The following is a 20,281-nucleotide window of genomic DNA, read 5'->3' as shown; positions in this document are numbered from 1 at the left end:
TCAATATGTCTGCCTATGGGAAAATCACCAAGATATGTTGCTAAGTGAAAAACAGAAAGAGACGGAACAATGCTACCATTTTATTTTTTTAATGGGAGAGGGAAGAATGAGGAAATGGATTCATATTTGCTTAGTTTTATAAGCTTCTTGGCAATCCTTTTGGATCCAGAGGTTTGAAAACCACAGCATGAAAAGAATACCCACTGGGCGTGGTGGCTCACGCCTGTAATCCCAGCACTTTGGGAGGCTGAGGAGGGCGGATCACCTGAGCTCAGGAGTTCCAGACCAGCCAGGCCAACATGGTGAAACCCTGTGTTTCTATTAAAAACACAAAAAATTAGCTGGGTATGGTGGCGCAGCCCTCTAATCCCAGCTACTCGGGAGGCTGAGGCGCAAGAATCGCTTGAGCCTCGGAGGTGGAGGTTGCAGTGAGCCGAGATCGCGCCATTGCACTCCAGGCTGGGCAACAGAGCGAGACTCTTGTCTCAAAACAAACAAATACAAAAAAAGAGGATACCCACTGGAGATGTCCATTCACTATTTATTCAGGGGATATTTCAGCACTTGAATGAAGAATATGTTTACAACTGGTCCAAACACTCAAGGAATTTAGACTCTTGACAGAGAAACACAGAAGCAAGCAGATATGCCCCAAACCAAACTTGCTTTTTTTTGTAAGCCTGCTTCTTCAGGGCAGCCTCTGACCCTCTGGGACCTGAGAGGATACCCTGGAGCCACAGGAGCTGGGGAACCCTGAGAGGCGGGGAAACCCCAGATGGTGACGGCATCGTCCAGAGGAGGAACATGATGGCTACAGATTCCCCATTTGGAAATAGCAGAACAAGAGTGAGAAAATTCAGAGATTTCCAAGAGACCAGCCTCCATGTTTCCATTTAGAAATTCACCTACATTCTTCCAGGGTGAGAGACCCCAACCATCAGATGTGTCCTGAGCAAGCATCAGCTCCAAGTCAAAGAGAGCACCCGGGGACAGAAACCTCCAAGCCAGCCAAAACCCAAAGGAGGGACTTTACAGAAAGCTACGGGAATGTGGGGCCGGGTACAGTGGCTCACGCCTGTAATTCCAGCACTTTCGGAGGTCAAGGTGGGAGGATCGCTTGAGGCCAGGCGTTCAAGACCAGCCTGAGCAACATAATGAGACGCCGTCTCTATAATAAATTTAAAAACTAGCTAGGAGTTATCGCATACACCTATGGTCCCAACTACCGGGGAGGTGAAGGCAGGAGTAGTTGACCCCAGGAGGTGGAGGCTGCAATGAGCAATGATGGTACCACTGTACTCCAGCCTCGGTGAAATGGTGAGACCCTGTCTGAAAAAAATTTTAAATAAAAAGGATATAAGGATGTTAGAGAAGAGGGACCAGAGCTGCTGTTAGTCGTCCTCATGGAGATCCTGGCTGGGACAGACACCTCTGGGGACCAGGAAGTCTCTCAGGCTCTATCTCTGAGGGTATGGCTCTCCAAATCTCTCTCTGTCACCTCTCATTTCTCTCTCATCTCACTGTCTATGCTGTGTCTCTCCTTCAATCTCTCTCTGTCTCTGTCTCCCAGTCCCTATCTCTGAGTGTGTCTCTCTGTTTCTCTTCCATTTCTTTCTCTCTCTGTCCCTCCCTCCTCCCCTCTCCCTACCGCAGGTTGGTCCATAACACTTATCTCCCCCCCAGGCATGATGGAGTTCTCTGTGTTAATCTACTTACGGTCTGTTTCCTTCCACTAGAACACAGTCTTCATTAAAGGCAGAGATTTTTGTCTGTCTTATTTTCTGCTGTATCCCCAGCACCTGGGTTACTGGCTGGCTTAATACATACACGTTGAATGAAGAGTGAATGAATCACCATTCTCATGAACATTAGTTTTTGATGGCAACTGTAAAGCAACAATAATAATAATTGCCACTGCTACTGCTGCTATTGTTGGTCTATCTGCCTTTTATTTAGTTCAGACCTGAAATTGAGCTAAGCAGTTTCTTGTTTAAGCTTTTTACAAACCACAATGTGAGCTAAGTATTGTTAGTATGCTTTTTCTTTTTTCTTTTTGAGATGGAGTCTTGCTCTGTCACCCAGGCTGGAGTGCAGAGGCCGGATCTTGGTTCACTGCAACCCCACCTCCCAGGTTCAAGCGATTTTCCTATCTCAGCCTCCCTAATAGCTGGGACTACAGGCATGTGCCACCATGCCCAGCTAATTTTTGTATTTGTAGTAAAGACGGGGTTTTGCCATGTTGACCAGGCTGGTCTTGAACTCCTGACCTAAGGTGATCCAGCTGCTTGCCCTCCCAAAGTGCTGGCTTACAAGCGTCAGCCACTGAGCCTGCTCCCCCGACCCCCAACTTTTTTTTTTTTTTTGAAACAAAGTCCGGTTTTGTCACCCAAGCTGTAGTTGGGTGGCGCGATGGTGGCTCACTACAGCCTCTAACTCCTGAGCTCCCACAGTCCTCCCGCCTCAGCCTCCCAAAGTGCTGAGATTTCAGGCCTGAGCCACTGCGCCCTACTATGCCCATTTTTCAGGTAAAGAATCAGAGGGCACTCGAGGAAAAGCCATTTGCCCAACATGAGCCCAGGACCCCAAAGCCCACGGGTTTAGGCTGCGTGGAAGCACAGCCTGGTGGGCTCAGGATCTGTCCCATCACGAGTTGGAACCTCAGCTCTGCCACGCGGCAACCCCGAGCCTCGGTTGCCGAATGTCTCCCCGCGCCTCTGGAAAGTTGGCGTCCTCACACGAGAAGCCGCCTCCTCTCGTGCGCACCTAGGGAACCAGCAAGCGTCTGTCTCCGGACTGAGCGCCCTGAGAGACATGCGCAGATTGGAGCCCCCGCGCCCAGGGGCACCCGGCTGCCCACTGCCCTCCTCGCCAGTCATTCGTCTGGAGCTTAAAAAAGCGGGTATTCCCCTTCCCAGGCACTGGCGGAGCCGCCCCACGGGGATTCCAGGACCCGAGCTCCGGGATCTGGACTCGCAGCAGTTGCGGCAGAGCGAGCGCGCCGGGGAGCGTGGAGGCGGCACCCCCGCCGGGGCCCAGATGCCCGGAGTAGCTGGCACGGCCCGAGCCATGGCCGCCGCGTGGCCGCTGCTGCTGCTGGCTCTGCTGGTGCTGTGGTCATGCCCGGGAACCGGTGAGTGACCTCCGCGCAGTCCGGCGGCCCCGTCCTCCCAGCTCCGCAACCCAACCGGGCACTCGGCCCCCCGAGTCCCCGAAGGTGACGGCGCGGCTCGGCGCCACCCAACCCCCGTTTCTGCCCCGGGGTTGGAAGGAACACAGGGAGAGGGCAGGAGCCTCCTTTTAGCCACCCGGACAGCAGTCTGAGTTGGGTTTAGAACTTCCTCGAAATCGGCAGGAACACGGGGCGAAGGCAGGACCCTCCTCTTAGCCACCCGGATGGCGGTGGGAGTTAGTTGGGTACAGAAATTTCTCGAAACTGGCAAGAACACCGGCTGGGCCCCCCCAGAAAGGGGATGGAGGTTGGGTACAGAAATTTTCCCAAAATGGCAAATGAATCAGGGAAAATCAGCGGACGGTGATTCAAGCCGAATTACCTCACTCAGTCCCCGCGGCTCACCACACTCAGGCCACACCCCTGCTGGGTATGCTGTGTCTGGGCGGAGAGGATGGTTGATGTTGGGGAGGAGGACAGTGGGCGACACTCGACACCATTCCCCTTCTGACTCCAATGTCTGGCTGGCCATTCATTCTTTCTTTCTTTTTTTCTTTTCTTTTTTTTTTTGAGACGGAGTTTCTCTCGTTACCCAGGCTGGAGTGCAATGGCGCGATCTCGGCTCACCGCAACCTCCGCCTCCTGGGTTCAGGCAATTCTCCTGCCTCAGCCTCCTGTGTAGCTGGGATTACAGGCACCCGCCACCGTGCCCAGCTAATTTTTTGTATTTTTAGTAGAGACGGGGTTTCACCATGTTGACCAGGATGGTCTCGATCTCTTGACCTCGTGATCCACCCGCCTCGGCCTCCCAAAGTGTTGGGATTACAGGCGTGAGCCACCGTGCCCGGCCATTCTTTCTTTTTTCTTTTTTCTTTTTTTTTTTTTGAGACAGACTCTCACTCCATCACCCAGGCTGGAGTGCAGTGTCCTGCTCCCCACACTGCAGCCTCCGACTCACTGCAGCCTCCTCCTCCCAGGTTCAAGTGATTCTCCTGCCTCAGCCTCGAAAGTAGCATGTGCTACCACACCTGGCTAATTTTTTTCTTACTTTTTTTTTTTTGAGACAGAGTCTCACTCTGTCGCCCAGCTGGAGTGCAGTGGCACTATCTCTGCTCACTGCAACCTCCACCGCCCGGGTTCAAGAGATTCTCCTGTCTCAGCCTCCTGAGTAGCTGGGATTACAAGCGCCTGCCACTAAGCCCAGCTAATTTTTTGTATTTTTAGTAGAGACGAGGTTTCGCCATGTTGGCCAGGCTGATCTCGAACTCCTGACCTCATGATTGCCCCATCTTGGCCTCCCAAAGTGTTGGGATTACGGGCGTGAGCCACCATACCCAGCCATTTTTTTTGTATATTTAGTAGAGACAGGGATTCATCATGTTGGCCAGGCTGGTCTCAAACTCCTGATATAAGTATATATATTATATATTATAATTATTATTATATATAATTATATATTACATGTTATATATTTATTAATAAATATATAGTAAATATATATTTAGTAGCTATTTTAAATATATATTATATATTTATAACATATATTATTTATATAATGATATATTTTATTAATATTTAATGAGTACATAAATATTTTTTATATTTTTTATATATATATTTATATATATATATATATTTGTGTGTGTGCGTGTGTGACAGAGAGAGAGAGAGAGAGAAACAGGGTCTTGCTCTGTCGCCCAAGCTGGAGTGCAGTGACACAGTCCCTGCTCACTGCAACCTCAACTTCCCAGGCTCAAGCGATCCTCTCACCTTGGCTTCTGGAGTAGCTGGGATAATAGGCGCTCACCACCACACCTGGCTAATTTCTTTGTGTTTTTGTTAGAGATGGAGTTTTGCTATGCTCCCCAGGCTGATTGCAGCCAGGCACAGTGGCTTATGCCTGCAATCCCAGCACTTTGGGAGGCTGAGATGGGAGGATCACTTGAGCTTAGGAATTCAAAAGCAGCCTGGGCAACATGGCAAGACCCCATCTCTACAAAAATAATTAAATAAGCATTTAAAAATAAAAAAGAATGAATAGGACTATGTTTATTAGTCTCAATAAGAGCTGACACATATTAGGACCTACTATGTGCTAAGGCCCTTAGCAGAAAGATTTTCATATAGGACCTGGGGGATCAGAGGTCAGACTCTGACTACAGACCACCCAGGTTCAAATCCCATCTCTGCCACTAGACCTCCATATGACTTGGCTGACACTGCACTCTGTGTGTCAGTTTCCCTATCTGTAAAATGCTAGCAGTAGTGTTTGCCTCAGGGACTAAATGCCAATAGGTATGTAAAGTGCCCAGAAGAGCCCCTGAGCTGTGTCAGCACCCTGTGAATGTCCACTGTTCTAAGTCTCATTTTACTAACTAGGAAAAAGAATCAGAGGTTAAGTAACCTGCCTGAGGCCTCACAGCAGAGATCTGAAGGAACCCAAAACTCCTGGGCTATAATTGCCTTCCTTTTGTGCCACGATCCCCTACATTCTTCCAGCCAGGACCCACCCAGAGTAATAGAGTGTTTCACAGATTTGAAGACTCAAGAGTTCTCCCTGTTTTCTACATTGGGAACAGCAAGTTGTGCTGTAAATTATAGCAGTCATAGTATGTGAAACCTACAACACCGGTGTGATGAAAAAGTTCTGGGCTGGGTGCGGTGGGTCACACCTGTAATCCCAGCACTTTGGGAGGCAGAGGCGGGCGGATCACGAGGTCAAGAGATCAAGATTATGAGATTTTCCTCGCCTATGTGGTGAAACCCCATCTACACTAAAAATACAAAAAATTAGCCATGCTACTTTTTAGTCCCAGCTACTCGGGAGGCTGAGGCAGGAGAATCGCTTGAACCCAGGCGTTGGAGGTTGCAGCGAGCCAAGATCTCACCACTGTACTCCAGCAGCCTGGCATCAGAGTGAGACTCGGTCTCAAAAAAAAAAGAAAAGAAAAGAAAAAGTTTTGGAGCTATGTAGTGGTAATGGTTGCACAACATCATGAAATGTACATAGTGCCACTGAATTGTATGCTTTAAATGGCTTAAATGGTACATTTAGTTTGTGTGTGTGTGTGTGTGTGTGTGTGTGTGTGTGTCTGTTGTTTGTTTTTAATATGGAGTCTCGCCCTGTCGCCCAGGCTGGAGTGGAATGGTGAGATCTAGGCTCACTCCAACCTCCGGCTCCCGCGTTCAAGCGATACTCCTGCCTCAGCCTCCCGAGGAGCTGAGATTCCAGGCTCTCGCCACCACGCCCGACTAATTTTTTGTATCTTTAGTAGAGATTGGGTTTCACCATGTTGGCCAGGCTGGTCTAGAACTCCTGACCTTATGAGCCGCCCACCTCAGCCTCCCAAAGGGCTGGGATTACAGACATAAGCCACCGCACCGGCGGTAAATTTAATTTTTTAAACCACAATATTTACCACAATTTTTAAAATCGATGATGTCGAGATTGAGGGAAATACGGTAATAATAGAGGAAATATGATAATAAATGGCCAAAAAGTGAAAGGGCACGACCATCCCAGACGCCCTTACCCTCCTTGCCTGCCATGACCGCAAGTCGTGCCCCAGTCCCCCCCTCCCCACCTCCCACCGCCCACCAGGGCTCCAGGATCCCAGCGTGCCAGTGCACGCCCGGGTGCCAGGCCTCCCGGAGCCCCTCCCTATCTGGCCCCAGAACGCCCCAGATCTGATACCTTCTCTTCGGTTCTCCGCAGGAGACATCGTCCTGAAGGCGCCTACCCAGGTGCACGGCTTCTTGGGTGACTCCGTGACGCTGCCCTGCCACCTGCAGCTGCCCAGCACGGAGGTGACGCACGTGTCGCAGCTGACTTGGACGCGGCTCGGTGACTCACGCAGCGTGGCCGTCTTCCACCGTACTCAGGGCCCCAACTACCCGGAGTCCAAACGGCTGGAATTCGTGGCCGCCAGGCTAGGGGCGGAGCTGCGGGATGCCTCGCTGAGGGTGTTCGAGCTGCGCGCCGAGGATGAAGGCAACTACACCTGCCTGTTCGTCACGTTCCCGCAGGGCAGCAGGAGCGCGGTTACCTGGCTCCGAGTGTTCGGTGAGGTGGGGCGCGTTGGGGCAGGGGCTGAATGAAAGGCGGAGATTTGGTGGGAGGATCAGGGAGGTAGGTAAAGAGCGGGAAGGCCTGGGAGGGAGGGAGATTCCCTCCACAGCAGATTCCCTGGGACTAAAGGAAGGGGCAGGGCAATGATGAGGGGTGGAGTGGGGGAGGCTAGTGGGGGAGGGGCTACAGGGCAGGAAGAGAGGGGAGATCCCCGGGAGTAAGGACCTCCAAGCCTGGGATCACCTTGAGGGAGGGGAAGGGGTATATTGGAAAGGGGGCTGGGAGGGCACTGGGAAGGGAGGAGGCCTGGGTGGCGTCTTCTGGGTCCCTCCTTTCCTCATCTGTAAAAGGATTGGTGACAATAGCATCACCCTTGGAAAGCTGTCCTGAGTGTCCGGGTGAAGGCTTAGAGCAGAGGTGCTTCATGGCTTAGAGCTGTCCGTTACTGTTACTTTACTTGGTGAAGAAGGAGAAAGTTGAAACAGACAGAAAAGCAAAGATCCTCATACCCAAAAGAGGAGGGGGGTCATGCTTTCATTTTCATGAGCTCCATGAGGCCCTCCTCCTGGAACTTGAGCAAGAAGTCTCTGTGCCTCAGTTTCCTCATCTGTGGGATGGGGATCACCATAAGGATTCAAAATAACTGACCCTTTTTTTTTTTTTTTTTTTTTTGAGACAGAGTCTTGCTCTGTCACCCAGGCTGGAGTGCAGTGGCGTGATCATAGCTCACTGCAGCCAGGAACTCCTGGGCTCTAGGAATGCTCCTGCCCTCCCTGTAGCTGGAATTACAGGAATGTGCCCCTATGCCCGCCTTTTTCATTGTTGATGTTTGGTTTTTAAGTTTATGTGCCAGGAACTATTCCAGGCTTGTGCATGAGTAATTCATGAAATTTCACGGGTTTGCAACTGGCACACAGCATCCAATCAAAGGCAACTCTTGTCACTCCAACAAGCCTGGGATTCTGGGTATCACGGTTTATAGGATGAGGTAAAACAGAAGTAGTGAGTCAAGTTAAGGAGAAACCTTGGGTAAATAATAATACAGGTAATGATGGGGAAGGAAGTCCCAGGTTTGGGAATCACCAGGAGGATGATTAAGAGATGGTCAAGGTGGTTTTGGAGTCGAACAGACTTTATGTGAAAGTCTAGCTCTGCTGCTTATAGCTCTGTGACCGTGGGCAAGTCACTTCCCTTCTCAACTTCAGAGCTCAGGCTTCCTCTCTTCCACTGAGGCCCAGACTAGGATAACCCCCTCTGGGTTTCCCCGTCCCAGCCCTGCCTTCTCCAAGTCATCACTGCCTGGAAAAGAGTATTTCTGCCCCTTGGACTGAGTACCCATGAGGGCAGAACCAGGGCTATTTTGGTCACTGCTGGGCCCCAGCACTTTCCACCAAATAATATTTATTGAGCACTTATGTGCCAAGTACCATTCTTAGAGCTTTACCGGAATATTCTCATGCCTGTGATCCCATCATTATCTCTTGTTGACAGACAAGGAAACTGAGGCACAGACTTGCCCAAGGCCACCCAGCTGCTCAGGGACAGAGCTGGGGTTTGAACCATGCCATCCTGTACACTTTTGGGTTTTTTTTGAGACAGAATCTTGCTCTGTTGCCCAGCTGGAGTGCAGTGGCTCAATCCTGGCTCACTGCAACCTCCGTCTCCTGAGTTCAAGCAATTATCCAGCCTCAGCCTCCCAAGTAACTGGGATTACTGGTGTGTGCCACCATACCCTGGCTAATTTTTGCATTTTTAGTAGAGACAGAGTTTCACCATGTTGGCCAGGCTGGTCTCGAACTCTTGACCTCAAGTGATCCACCCACCTCAACCTCCCAAAGTGCTGGGATTACAGGTGTGAGCCACCATGCCCAGCCAGCATACCATCCTGTACCCTTAATGAATCCCCCTCTTCTACCACGGAAGGGTTCATTGGATGACCTGTTGCTTTTGTTCCTCTTCCTAGCCAAGCCCCAGAACACAGCTGAGGCTCAGAAGGTCCAGCTCACCAGAGAGCCTGTGCCCGTGGCCCGATGCATCTCCACAGGGGGTCGCCCGCCTGCCCGAATCACCTGGCACTCAGACCTGGGCGGGATGGCCAATATGACCCAGGTGCAAGGGCGCCTGTCTGGCACGGTCACCGTCACCAGCCTCTGGATTTTGGCACCCTCAAGCCAGGTGGACGGCAAGATTGTGACCTGCAAAGTAGAGCACGAGAGCTTCGAGAAGCCTCAGCTGCTGGCTGTGAACCTCACCGTGTACTGTGAGTGTGCCCAAGTCAACCACGGCGAGAACCCCTGCCGGGCCGCCCCCACCCCTGTCTACACTGACTCCCCAGGACACTGTAGGCATTGCTTCCATCATCTGCACGGGCTCCCCTGACTCCTGTCTGCATGGCCTACCCCCACTGTCTACACCAGCTCCCCTGGGCCATAGACAACACTGCCCCTATTGTCTACACCAGCTAATTGGGCCACGGTCAGTGCTGACACCCAGATTGTCTGCCCTCTCTCTTTTTTTTCTTTGAGACAGCATCTCACTCTGTTCCCAGGCTGGAGTGCAGCGGTGCAGTCTCAGCTCACTGCAACCTCTGCTTCTTGAATTCAAGCAATTCTCCTGCCTCAGCCTCCCGAGTAACTGGGATTACTGGTGTGACTGTGGCTCCTCTAGCCGCTGTCTACACTGATACCGCACACTCTGTTGACTCCCTTGAGCACAGTCTGCGCGGCCCCCAAACACTGGCTACACCCCCTTCCCCAGGCAACTATCCACGATGACCTTCCCCATGTTGGCTCTCCTGGCCACTGTCAGCACAGCCTCCCTTGTCTACACCCACTCCCTTGTCCGTTTCTTTTCTTTTCTTTTTCAGGCAGAGTCTTACTCTGTCACCCAGGCTGGAGTGCAGTGGGGTGACCTCGGCTCACTGCAGCCTCCGCCTTCCATGCTCAAGCTATTCTCCTGCCTCAGCCTCCCAAGTAGCTGGGACTACAGGCACATGCCACCACGCCCAGCTAATTTTTTGTATTTTTAGTAGAGATGGCGTTTCGCCGTGTTATCCAGAATGGTCTATATCTCCTGACCTCGTGATCTGCCCTCCTCGGCCTCCCAACGTGCTGGGATTGCAGGCGTGAGCCACCTCGCCCGGTCGTAGGCACTCTCTAAAGTGCCCCCTCCCATTGTCTACCCTGCCTCCCTGGGGAACTGTCTGCATTCACCTCCCACACTGTATCTCCAGTTCCCCTGAGCCACGATCGACAGTCTCCCCTGGGTGCTGGCTGCACTGAGCAGAGTCTGCAGCCTAGTCCCCCGGTGTAGTCTACACATCCCTCTGCCCAGTATTGTCTACACTGGCTCATCTACAGGCTGTCCAGTCTTGCCCCACATCGCCACACTGGCCTGCACAGCCCCCTCACACCGTCTGTCCCGGTTCTCCTGCACAGTGTCACCTCCACTAGCTCCCGCATGGTGCCATTGACATTGACACCCACACATTTATCTCCACTGACAGCCCCAAGCACTCGCTCACCAGTGCTGTCTAACAGAAATAGCATGCAAGCTGCATAGAGGACTTGAAATTCTCCAATAGCCATCCATTACAAAATGACAAGAAAGAGATGAAATTTATTTGTGTATTTACTTACCTATTTATTTATCTGAGATGGGTTCTTATTCTGCCACCCAGGCTGGAGTGTGGTGGTACAGCTCACTGCGGCCTTGACCTCCTGGGCTCAGGCGATCCTCCCACCTCAGCCTCAGTCTCCTGAGTAGCTGGACTACAGGCATGTGACACCATGCCCGGCTACTTTATTTTTTTTTTCATTTATTTATTTTGAGACAGAGTCTTGCTCTGTTGCCCAGGCTGGAGTGCAGTGGTGCAATCTTGGCTCACTGCAACCCCCGCCTCTCGGGTTCAAGTGATTCTCCTACCTCAGCCTCCCCAGTATCTGGGATTATAGGCCCCCGCCACCATGCCCAGCTAATTTTTGTATTGTTAGTAGAGACAGGGTTTCACCATCTTGACCAAGCTGGTCTTGAACTCCTGATGTGATCTGCCCATCTTGGCCTCACAAAGTGCTGGTATTAGAAGCGTGAGCCACTGCACCCAGCCTAGTGTATTTTTTGTAGTGACAGGATCTCCCTATATTGCCCAGGCTGGTCTCAAACTCCTGGGCTCAAGCGATCCTCCTGCCTCAACCTCCCAAGATGCTGAGATTACAGGCATGAGTCACTGTGCCTGGCCAAAATTAATTTTAATAGTTGCCTTTACTTACCCCGATATGCCCAAAATATTATTTCAACTTGTAATTCATTTCTAAATTTTTTTCTTGAGATCTCTCCCATTTATTTTGCCCTAGTAAGCCTTTGAAATCTGGTGTGTATTTCGGCCTGGCCATGTTTCAAGGGCTCGGTAGTCACATGTGGTCAGTAGGTGCCATATTGGAGAGCATAGATCTAGACTAAGCTCCCACATCGTCTACACTGGCTCATCCAAATACTGTCTACACACACACACAGACACACGCACACACAGCCTGTTTCAATTTCACCGGCTCCCTGGGACACACTCTATATATGGAAGTGATCTCACCCCCACCCCAGCATTTTGAACACGGGCCGGACATTATAGCATCTGCTATGATATTCTAACGCCAGGTCTACACTGAGCCTGTCACTAATATCCACACAAGCTCTTCTAGGCATCATCCATACTGTTCCTTCCATCTTCGTTTATACTGCCTGCTCCCCCACCAGGCAACTGGTACACAGATTCCCTCAGGTGCTGTCTACACTGGAGTCCCTCCACACTGACTCCCACCCCTCACCCCCAACAAACCCTGTCCCACCGACCTTCCTCCTGAGGATGCTGAAGGATCTTCGCTGTCGGTCATGTCTGGGATGGCTGAGCAGCACCCTAGAGCAGGGCGATTTATCCAGTGCTCTTTCCCGCAGGACTTGTCAGAGCCTCGAATACACTGTTGTGTGTTACGAGTGACAGTTGCCTATGAGTGAGACAAGGAGGCCTTTTCCCGCAGGACACCCAACACATACCTGGACCAGGCTACCTAGGAAAGCTAGTGGAGAAAAGCAGGTCCTTGGAAGCCCTCTCCATGTCCCCACTGACCAGGGACTCCCAGGCTTCTGCTCTCTGTGGCACCCCATCTCCCTAGACCCCTCCTAGGCCTCTCCAGCTCCCACTGTTCCCCAAACATGCCCAGACCTTTTCCTGCAGTAATGTGAATCCCATGTAGCCCTAGGCCCACCAAAGGCTCCCTGTCTGTGAACCTCTGTGTCCACTTCCTGCAGATCCCCCAGAGGTATCCATTTCTGGCTATGATGGCAACTGGTACCTCGGCCAGACTGACGCCAACCTGACCTGCGACGCTCACAGCAACCCAGAGCCCACAGGCTATGAGTGGAGCACGTGAGTCTTGGGTCTCAGGGAAGAGGGGTTGGGGGCCTGGACTCCTAGGTCTGAGGGAGGAGGGGCTGGGGGTCTGGACTCCTGGGTCTGAGGGAGGAGGAGCTGAGGCCCAGACTCCTGGGTCTGAGGGAGGAGGGACTGGGGACCTGGACTCCGGGATCTGAGGGAGGAGGGGCTGGGGCTCTGTCACCCAGGCTGGAGTTCAGTGCCATGATCATAGCTCACTGCAGCCTGAACCTCCCTGGGCTCGGTGATCCTCCCACTTCAGCCTCCTGAGTAGCTGGAACTACAGGTATAGGCCACCACACTCATCTAATTTTGTTGTATTTTTTGCAGAGACAGGGTTTTGCCACATTGCCCAGGCTGGTCTCAATCTCCTGGACTCAAGCAATCAAACCACCTCAGCCTCCCAAAATGCTATGATCACAGGCGTAAGCCACCTCACCCAGCCTTAGGCCTTTTTCCTTATTACAAAAATAACTCATGTCGCTTTAGAAACGCCAGGCTATTGAGTTGCAGCACCTCTAGTCAAGCGTACCCAGCCACCTCCGGAAATACCCAGTGGCCCTCATTATACACCCTTCTGTCTTTTATCTCTGTGTTTCTAAACAAAAACTGGAATTATGCCATACATATAATTTTGAAACTTTTCCTCTATCTTGTGAATATCTTTCCATCTCAAAGCACATAGATCCACAAGCCCATTTCCCACATATTGTATTAGGAAGATTGTCGAACATACAGAAAAAGCCTAATTTTCCAGTGAACACTTAAGATTCCACCATGTGGATTGCCCCACTAACATTTTGCTGTGCTTGCTTTATCACATTTCTGTGAATCCTTCCGTCCCTCTATTCATCCCTCAATCATATTATGCATTTCAAAGCACCCTCAGCTCCCCTGCTTTTTTTTTTTTAAAAACAAGGCCTCACTCTGTTGCTCAGGCTGGAGTGCAGTGGCACAATCACAGCTCACTGAAGCCTTGAGCTCCTGGGCTCAAGTGATCCTCCAGCCTCAGCCTCCCAGATAGTTGGGACTACAGGCACACACCACCACGCCTGGCTAACATGGCCCCTTCTTTAATGTTGCTGGGATTTTATCACCTTTAAAAAAAAAATTAAGAAATAGAGATGAGATCTCACTACATTGCCCAGGCTGGTCTTGAACTCCTGAACTCAAGCAGTCCTCCTGCCTGGGCCTCCCAAAGTGCAGGGAAGAGATTCCAACATACGTGGATGTCATCAGTTATTTAACCATCCCTAGTACAGGACGCAGATGTTGGTTTCCATTTTCAACTCTGCAAATGCCATGGTGACCATCCCCGTGGTCATTTGTCAGTTGTCAGTGGAAGGAATTGCCGGTCAGAGGTTTTTGATGGTGTGACGGTGCCTTTACTGACCTGCCTCAAAGCACCACAATTCAGCCTCTTGAGCCAGATGGCTGCGTTTGCATCCCAGCTTTGCAGAGTGCCCAAAGCCCAATACTTCCATCTCTACCTCTGTTCATTCAACTAGTGTTCCTTGACTACTTACTGTGTGCCAGGTGCAATTAACCAGCATATAGTAGTCAATAAAACAGACCAGATTTCCTCCCCATATGGAGCTTCCATTCCAGTGGGGAAAGAAAAAAGAAGCAAGATAAAGTCGTAAAGTGTGAGTGTGTGTGCAATGGCGATAAATACCATGGAGAAGATAAAGCAGAAAAGGGGATGGGGGCCAGGCGCTGTGGCTCATGCCTGTAATCCCAGCACTTTGGGATGCTGAGATGGGAAGATCACTTGAGGCCAGAAGTTCGGGACCAGCCTGGCAACACAGTGAAACCCCATTTCTACCAAAAAAGATACAAAACTTAGCTGGGTGTGGGAGGGCACACCTGCAGTCCCACCTACTCAGGAGGCTGAGGTGGGAAGATTGCATGCACCCAGGAGGTAGAGGTTGCAGTGAGCCAAGGTGGTGCCACTGCACTGCAGCACAGGTGACAGAGTGAGGCCCTGTCTCAAAAAATAACGATAAAATTAGAGAGCAAGAGAGAGAGAGAATGGGGATGGGAAGGGTGGTCATCACAGCTGAAATAGGGTGGCCAAGTGAGATGTTGCTAAGGTGAAGGAGGTGAGGGTGAGCTCTGTGGGTACGTGGGGGCAAAGCATTCTAGCAGAGGGAACAGTATAGGAAACCCATTTCTTTTTCTTTTTTTTTTCTTTTGAGACAGAGTCTCACTCTGTCACCCAGGCTGGAGTGCAGTGGCGCAATCTCGGCTCACTGCAACCTCCACCTCCCTGGTTCAAGCAATTCTCTGCGTCATCCTCCTGCGTAGCTGGATTTACAGGCGCCCGCCACCATGCCCGGCTAATTTTTGTATTTTTAGTAGAGACGGGGTTTCACCATCTTGGCCAGGCTAGTCTTGAACTCCTCACCTCGTAATCCACCCGCCTCGGCCTCCCGAAGTGCTGGGATTATAGGCGTGAGCCACTGCGCCCGGCCAGGCAAACCCATTTCTATCCATCAGTCCCTGCATAAGCAAACACCCAGGACACCTAACTGGAGAGTTTCAGGACCAGCAAGGACACTGTGGATACAGAGGCGGGAACAAAGGGGAGGGTCGTGGAAAACAGGGGCAGAGGTAGCAGGGGCCAGGTTACGTGGGGCCTGTGACACGGAGGAGAGTTCGGTTTTACTCTGAGCCAGGCTAAGCCACCAGAGGGTGCTGAGCTGAGTGATAAGAACTGACTTAGGGTTCACAGGCGACCTCTGGTGGCCAAGTGGGGAACAAACGAGGGGGCGAGGGCGGAAATGGAGCCCAGCGTGGAGGCGGCTGCTGGGGGCCAGAATGTACCAGGTCAGAGCAGGGAGGCGGCCCTGAGGAGCCGTGGGATTCTGGATGGATCTTAGGGCGGGGCCTAAGGATTGGCTGATGGTTTGGGTGTGGGCATGAGAGGAAGGGAAGAGTCGGGGGTTGGGGGCGTCCTCCAGAATTGCTCTCGGCTTATACCATAGAGGGCGTGAGGGTTTCTGGCAAGTAGTGGGTGCTCAATCACTGTCACTCCAGACTCGCAGCAGAGACTCGCCCTTCTGTCTCTCCCAGTACCATGGGTCCTCTGCCGCCCTCTGCTGTGGCCCAGGGCGCCCAGCTCCTCATCCATCCTGTGGACAAGTCAATCAACACGACTTTCATCTGCAACGTCACCAGTGCCCTAGGAGCTCGCCAGGCAGAACTGACTGTCCAGGTCAAAGGTGAGGAACTCCCTGGGTGAGGAGAACAGGGACCAAAGGAAGAGGTCGCGGCAGGGTTCCCTCTCCAATGCTCTCTATGAACCAATCACAGCAGCCGGCTCCCATCCTTCTCCTAAGCCTTCTCACAAAAGGACCAGTGGGGCCAGCTTTACTCCCCTGTTAACACCATACCATACCGCTGGTACCGTTGTTCAGCTGCCTGAATACACTCCCTCCGCACACCCGGGTCGGGATAGATGTGGAATCCCTCTCTCTCAGGGACTCAGGCCTTTCCAAATGTATTAGGCAGAACTCTATCAATTGCAGTTGTCAGAAACACAACTCAGAGTAGTCTAAGAAAAAAAAAAAAAAATCCAGGAGTTTATTGAAATGTCACCTTCAGGTATGGTTAGAGCCAGGGGTTCCAACTATGTAATCCAGGAACTTTTATTTTATACATCTCTTGCCTCTGCTTTTCGTTATACTGGCTTGATTCTCAGGAAGACTCTGTCCTCAGGGAAGCAAGATAGCCCTCAGCAGTGACAGGCTCACATCCTACCAGAATAGCAACAGCAGGAGGAAAAAAACACCATTTTCCATAACTGTAGCCAAAGTCCCAGGGCTGGCTCTCATTGGCCCAGCTTAGGCCACAGCCTACCTATGAACCAATCACAGCAGCCAGGGAGAATGGCATGTTCTGATTGGTCAGGCCTGTGTCAAAGTCCCATTCTAGGAACCAGAGGGTAGGATCCAGTCCACCTGAATTAAATAGACTGAGGCAGGTGGAGTGGTGGCTCCGTAAGGAAATTTGAGATGCCATTTCAAGAATGAGGGATAAACCCCAAGAGTTTCCTTACCTAAATACCTGTTTCCTTCTCTTTCAGAGGGACCTCCCAGTGAACCCCCAGGCATGTCCTGGAACAACATCCTCCTCCTGTTTCTGGGACTCCTGGTTGTTCTGACCCTGCTGGGGTTTGGGCTTTATTTCTGTTGGTCCAGATGTTCCCGTAAGTTCCTTTGGCATTGCTATCTGTCTCCACGAGTGAGCATCACCAAAGCTGCCATAATGGAGCACCTACTGTGTGCTGGGCTCTGTGCTAAGCCCTTCCCGTGTGCCTCTCACTGAATCCTCACCCCAGTGCCATGAGGTTTTCCCCATTTGACCAACGAGGGTGCAGAACCAGGGAATCTCGTTCACTGCTTCATTTATTACATTTACAAGTATTTACAGAGTGGGAGAAGATCGTATCAGGCCTGAGGCTTCGGCACTTCATTCAGGTGATGTGGGAGTCCCTGTCAGAAGGATAGGGGTGAAGTAATGCTTAACCCCTCAGCCTTACTCCATCTGCCTTGTTCAGGAGTGACTCTAGGAGGAGGTGGCAGGAACTGGCACCTCTGATCCTCAGCTCTAACAGGGTCTGATGCTTTCACACCTTAAGAGATGCCCATAGGCCGTTCCCCTGCCTGGAGCACCCTCCCATGGCTCCTTCTGGAGAAGTGTACCAGCTAATTCTGTAATCAGAGGAGTGATACTTTGCTGAGCACTGTCCATGTGCTGCTTTATATGTCCGACCTCCTGGATTTTAATTTTTAATTTTATTTTGTTTGTTTACTTATTTTGAGGCGGGCTGTCACTACAACTTCCTTGATTTTAATATTTATTTATTTATTTATTTATTTTTGAGGCAGGCTGTCACTCTGTCACCCAGGCTGTAGTGCAGTGGCACAACCTCAGCCCACTGCAGCCTCCGCCTCCCAGGTTCAAGCTAATCTCATTCCTCAGCTTCCCAAGTAGCTGGGATTACAGGCGTGCATCACTACACCCAGCTAAGTTTTGTATTTTCAGTAGAGACGGGGGTTTCACCATGTTGGTCAGGCTGGTCTCCAACTTCTGACTTCGTGATTCATCACCTGGGCCTCCCAAAGTGCTGGATTACAGGCGTGAGCCACCATGCCTGGCTTTTTTTTTTTTTCCTCTCTCTCTGTTGCCCAGACTAGAGTGCAGTGGCGTGATATCAGCTCACGGCAGCCTCACCCTCCCAGGTTCAGGTGATTCTCCCACCTCAGCCTCCTGAGTAGCTGGGACTATAGGCATGCACTCCCAGGCCCGGCTAATTTTTTGTATTTTTAGTAAAGTTGAGGTTTCGCTGTGTTGCCCTGGCTGCTCTTGAACTGGACTCCAGCAATCCACCCACCTTGGGGAATTCCTCCCAGAGTGCTGGAATTACAGGCGTGAGCCACCATGCTTGGCCAAGAGCAGGCGTTTTTATCTGTTTTGTTCACAGGTGTGTCCCCAGCACCTAGAATGTACCTGGCACAAAGTAGACATTTACCATTTGCTGAATACTACTACTGTTTGCTAAATAAACCCATGTTCAGTAGTTTAGGAAACTGAAACCAGAGAGGTTAAGTCACTGGTCTAAGGTTACACAGCTCCTAAAGGACAGAGATGGAATTTGAACCCATCCATCTGGTTCCAGAGCCCAGGCTCGATATTTATGGATCTTTATTTAATTAATGGATAGTTAAAAAATCTAATTTTTGTACTTTTAGTAGAGACAGGGTTTCACCATGTTGGCCAGGCTGGTCTCGAACTCCTGACCTCGTGATCTGCCCACTTCAGCCTCCCAAAGTGCTGGGATTACAGGCATGAGCCACGGTGCCCGGCCTACACTGCCATTTATTTAATTTTTTATTTTAGAGGCAGGGATCTTGCTGTCTTGCCCAGGCTGGTCTCAAATCCTTGACGAGCATACCCGCCATCCCTGTGTGACAAACGTGTATAGCGTTAAGGGAAGTGGCGCCCCATGTAACGGCAGAGGCAGAACTTGGCGTTTTCAGGGCCCTGACACCCGGGCATATCTTCTTCCCAGCTTCCCAGCCTTGTTCCTTCCTGACGACTTCCCCTCCTATTTCCCCAGGTCGGACGGCTGCCAGCACCTTGGTTAACAGGGTAAGTGCAGTGTGGGAGCTGAGGAGGGTGTGGGGTCTGTACCAACTACAAACCAGACGTCTCCAGATGCCCGCAGCCCAGCCTCAGGAGCCTGGGTCTTCTGGGTCTTTTCTCCTGCTGCCTTGAGCAGCATTTCCCAACCCTTCCTGCTGGGCAGAATCCCCTGTAGAGTTTGCTAAGACACAGCCCCCGACAGTGTGGTCTGTGCCGAGGCCAGGGAATCTGCATTTTAATATCGGCCCTCCCCACCAACTCCACCCTTGGCCACACCTTGAGAAGCACCGCCCTGGCTTCCAGGGAGAGCGGAGGGGACAGGCCTATAGTTCTTTGCACACTGGTCTTCGGTGGGAAGATGTTCTTTGATTTTGTTCAAAAGAGCCCTGAGGCTAAGGTTTGAAAACTCTCTTCCAGCCCGTCTCCTATGCACCTGTGGCCAACTCTTCCCAGGATCCACAGGCAGAGGGCACAAGGTGACAGCGTCGGGTCTGAGCGGGGAGAGAGACTGGAGCTGGCAAGGACATGGGCCTCCAGAGTTGGACCCCGCCCCAACGGATGAAGACCCCTCCAAAGAGACTGGCATCCTTCCTGTGCCAGACCTCAAAACGAGGTGGTAGGTGTATGTTCAGAGGTCTCCAAGACCACCCTGAGCTCACTTGCTAGAAGGACTTACTAGACTCAGGAAAGCTGTTAAGCTCCCAGTTACGGTTTATTACAGCAAAAGGACAGAGATTAAAATCAGCAAAGCGAGGTGCTGCCCAGCACACGTTCTGGGAGAGATGAGCTGACGGCTTCCAGCCGTCCCCTCCCAGTGGAGCCGTGTAGGCAGCACCTGATTCTCACAGCAACGACATGCGACAACACGCAAGAAGTACTGCCAGCCAGAGGAGCTCACTCGAGACCTTCGTGTCCAGTTTTTTCTTTGTTTGTCTTGAGGCAGGGTCTGGCTCTGTTGCCAGACTGGAGTGCAGTGGTGAGATCACAGCTCATCGCAGCCTTGACCTCCCAAGTCATCCTCCCACCTCAGCCTCCTGAGTAGCTAGGACCACAGGCATGTGCCACCATGCATGGCTAATCTTTTTATTATTTGTAGAGACGGGGTGTTCCTATGTTGCCCAGGCTGGTCTCGAACTCTCGGCCTCAAGTGTTATTTCTGCCTCAGCCTCCCAAAGTGCTGAATTAAGCAGCTCACCACCCACATGGCGGACCTCCTGCATCAAGCCCATACCATGTGGCCCAAGGTCCCCCCCACCATAAATCACAGCATTAGCATGATCAGCTCAGACGGGCTATCAGGCAGGGTATTCCAAGAGCTTAGAGATGAATGCCCAGGAGCTGAGAATAAAGGGCCCGGTCTTTCTTTAGGCAAGGCTAAGCCTTTACTGCACAGTGGACCACACAGAAGGGTGTGGACCCCCAGAGAATTTGGGTAAAAATTTGGCCTCTGGCCTTGAGCTTCTGAGTC

At 51.4% G+C, this 20,281-nt stretch overlaps 2 protein-coding genes across 3 annotated transcripts in view; both read left to right on the top strand.

Annotated features, from left to right (window-relative positions):
- Window positions 1-3,004, top strand: part of IGSF23 (immunoglobulin superfamily member 23) — a 75,352-nt gene extending 72,348 nt beyond the window's left edge. Inside the window, exon 10 of one of the 2 annotated variants that reach the window (XR_010344253.1) lies at window positions 2,916-3,004. The gene's annotated coding sequence lies outside the window, so the exon portion shown is untranslated. Of the gene's footprint in view, window positions 1-2,525; window positions 2,680-2,915 lie in introns of those variants that run through there. The other variant, XR_010344252.1, reaches the window with a different exon arrangement.
- On the top strand, window positions 1,404-19,320 carry PVR (PVR cell adhesion molecule). Its single transcript, XM_064382122.1, has 9 exons — window positions 1,404-1,469; window positions 2,602-3,130; window positions 6,771-7,232; window positions 9,202-9,498; window positions 12,540-12,657; window positions 15,739-15,887; window positions 16,751-16,873; window positions 18,788-18,819; window positions 19,231-19,320. The coding sequence occupies exons 1-9, from the start codon at window positions 1,404-1,406 to the stop codon at window positions 19,291-19,293; spliced, it is 1,839 nt and encodes a 612-aa protein (XP_064238192.1). The 3' UTR covers window positions 19,294-19,320.
- Window positions 19,321-20,281: the final 961 nt, after the last annotated feature.

Source organism: Aotus nancymaae, unplaced genomic scaffold, assembly GCF_030222135.1.
Source record: "Aotus nancymaae isolate 86718 unplaced genomic scaffold, 86718_ANA_hifiasm-v0.15.2.pri h1tg000028l, whole genome shotgun sequence".
In the NCBI taxonomy this organism is placed as follows: Eukaryota; Metazoa; Chordata; class Mammalia; order Primates; family Aotidae; genus Aotus; species Aotus nancymaae.
This window is presented reverse-complemented; position numbering and strand designations above follow the sequence as displayed.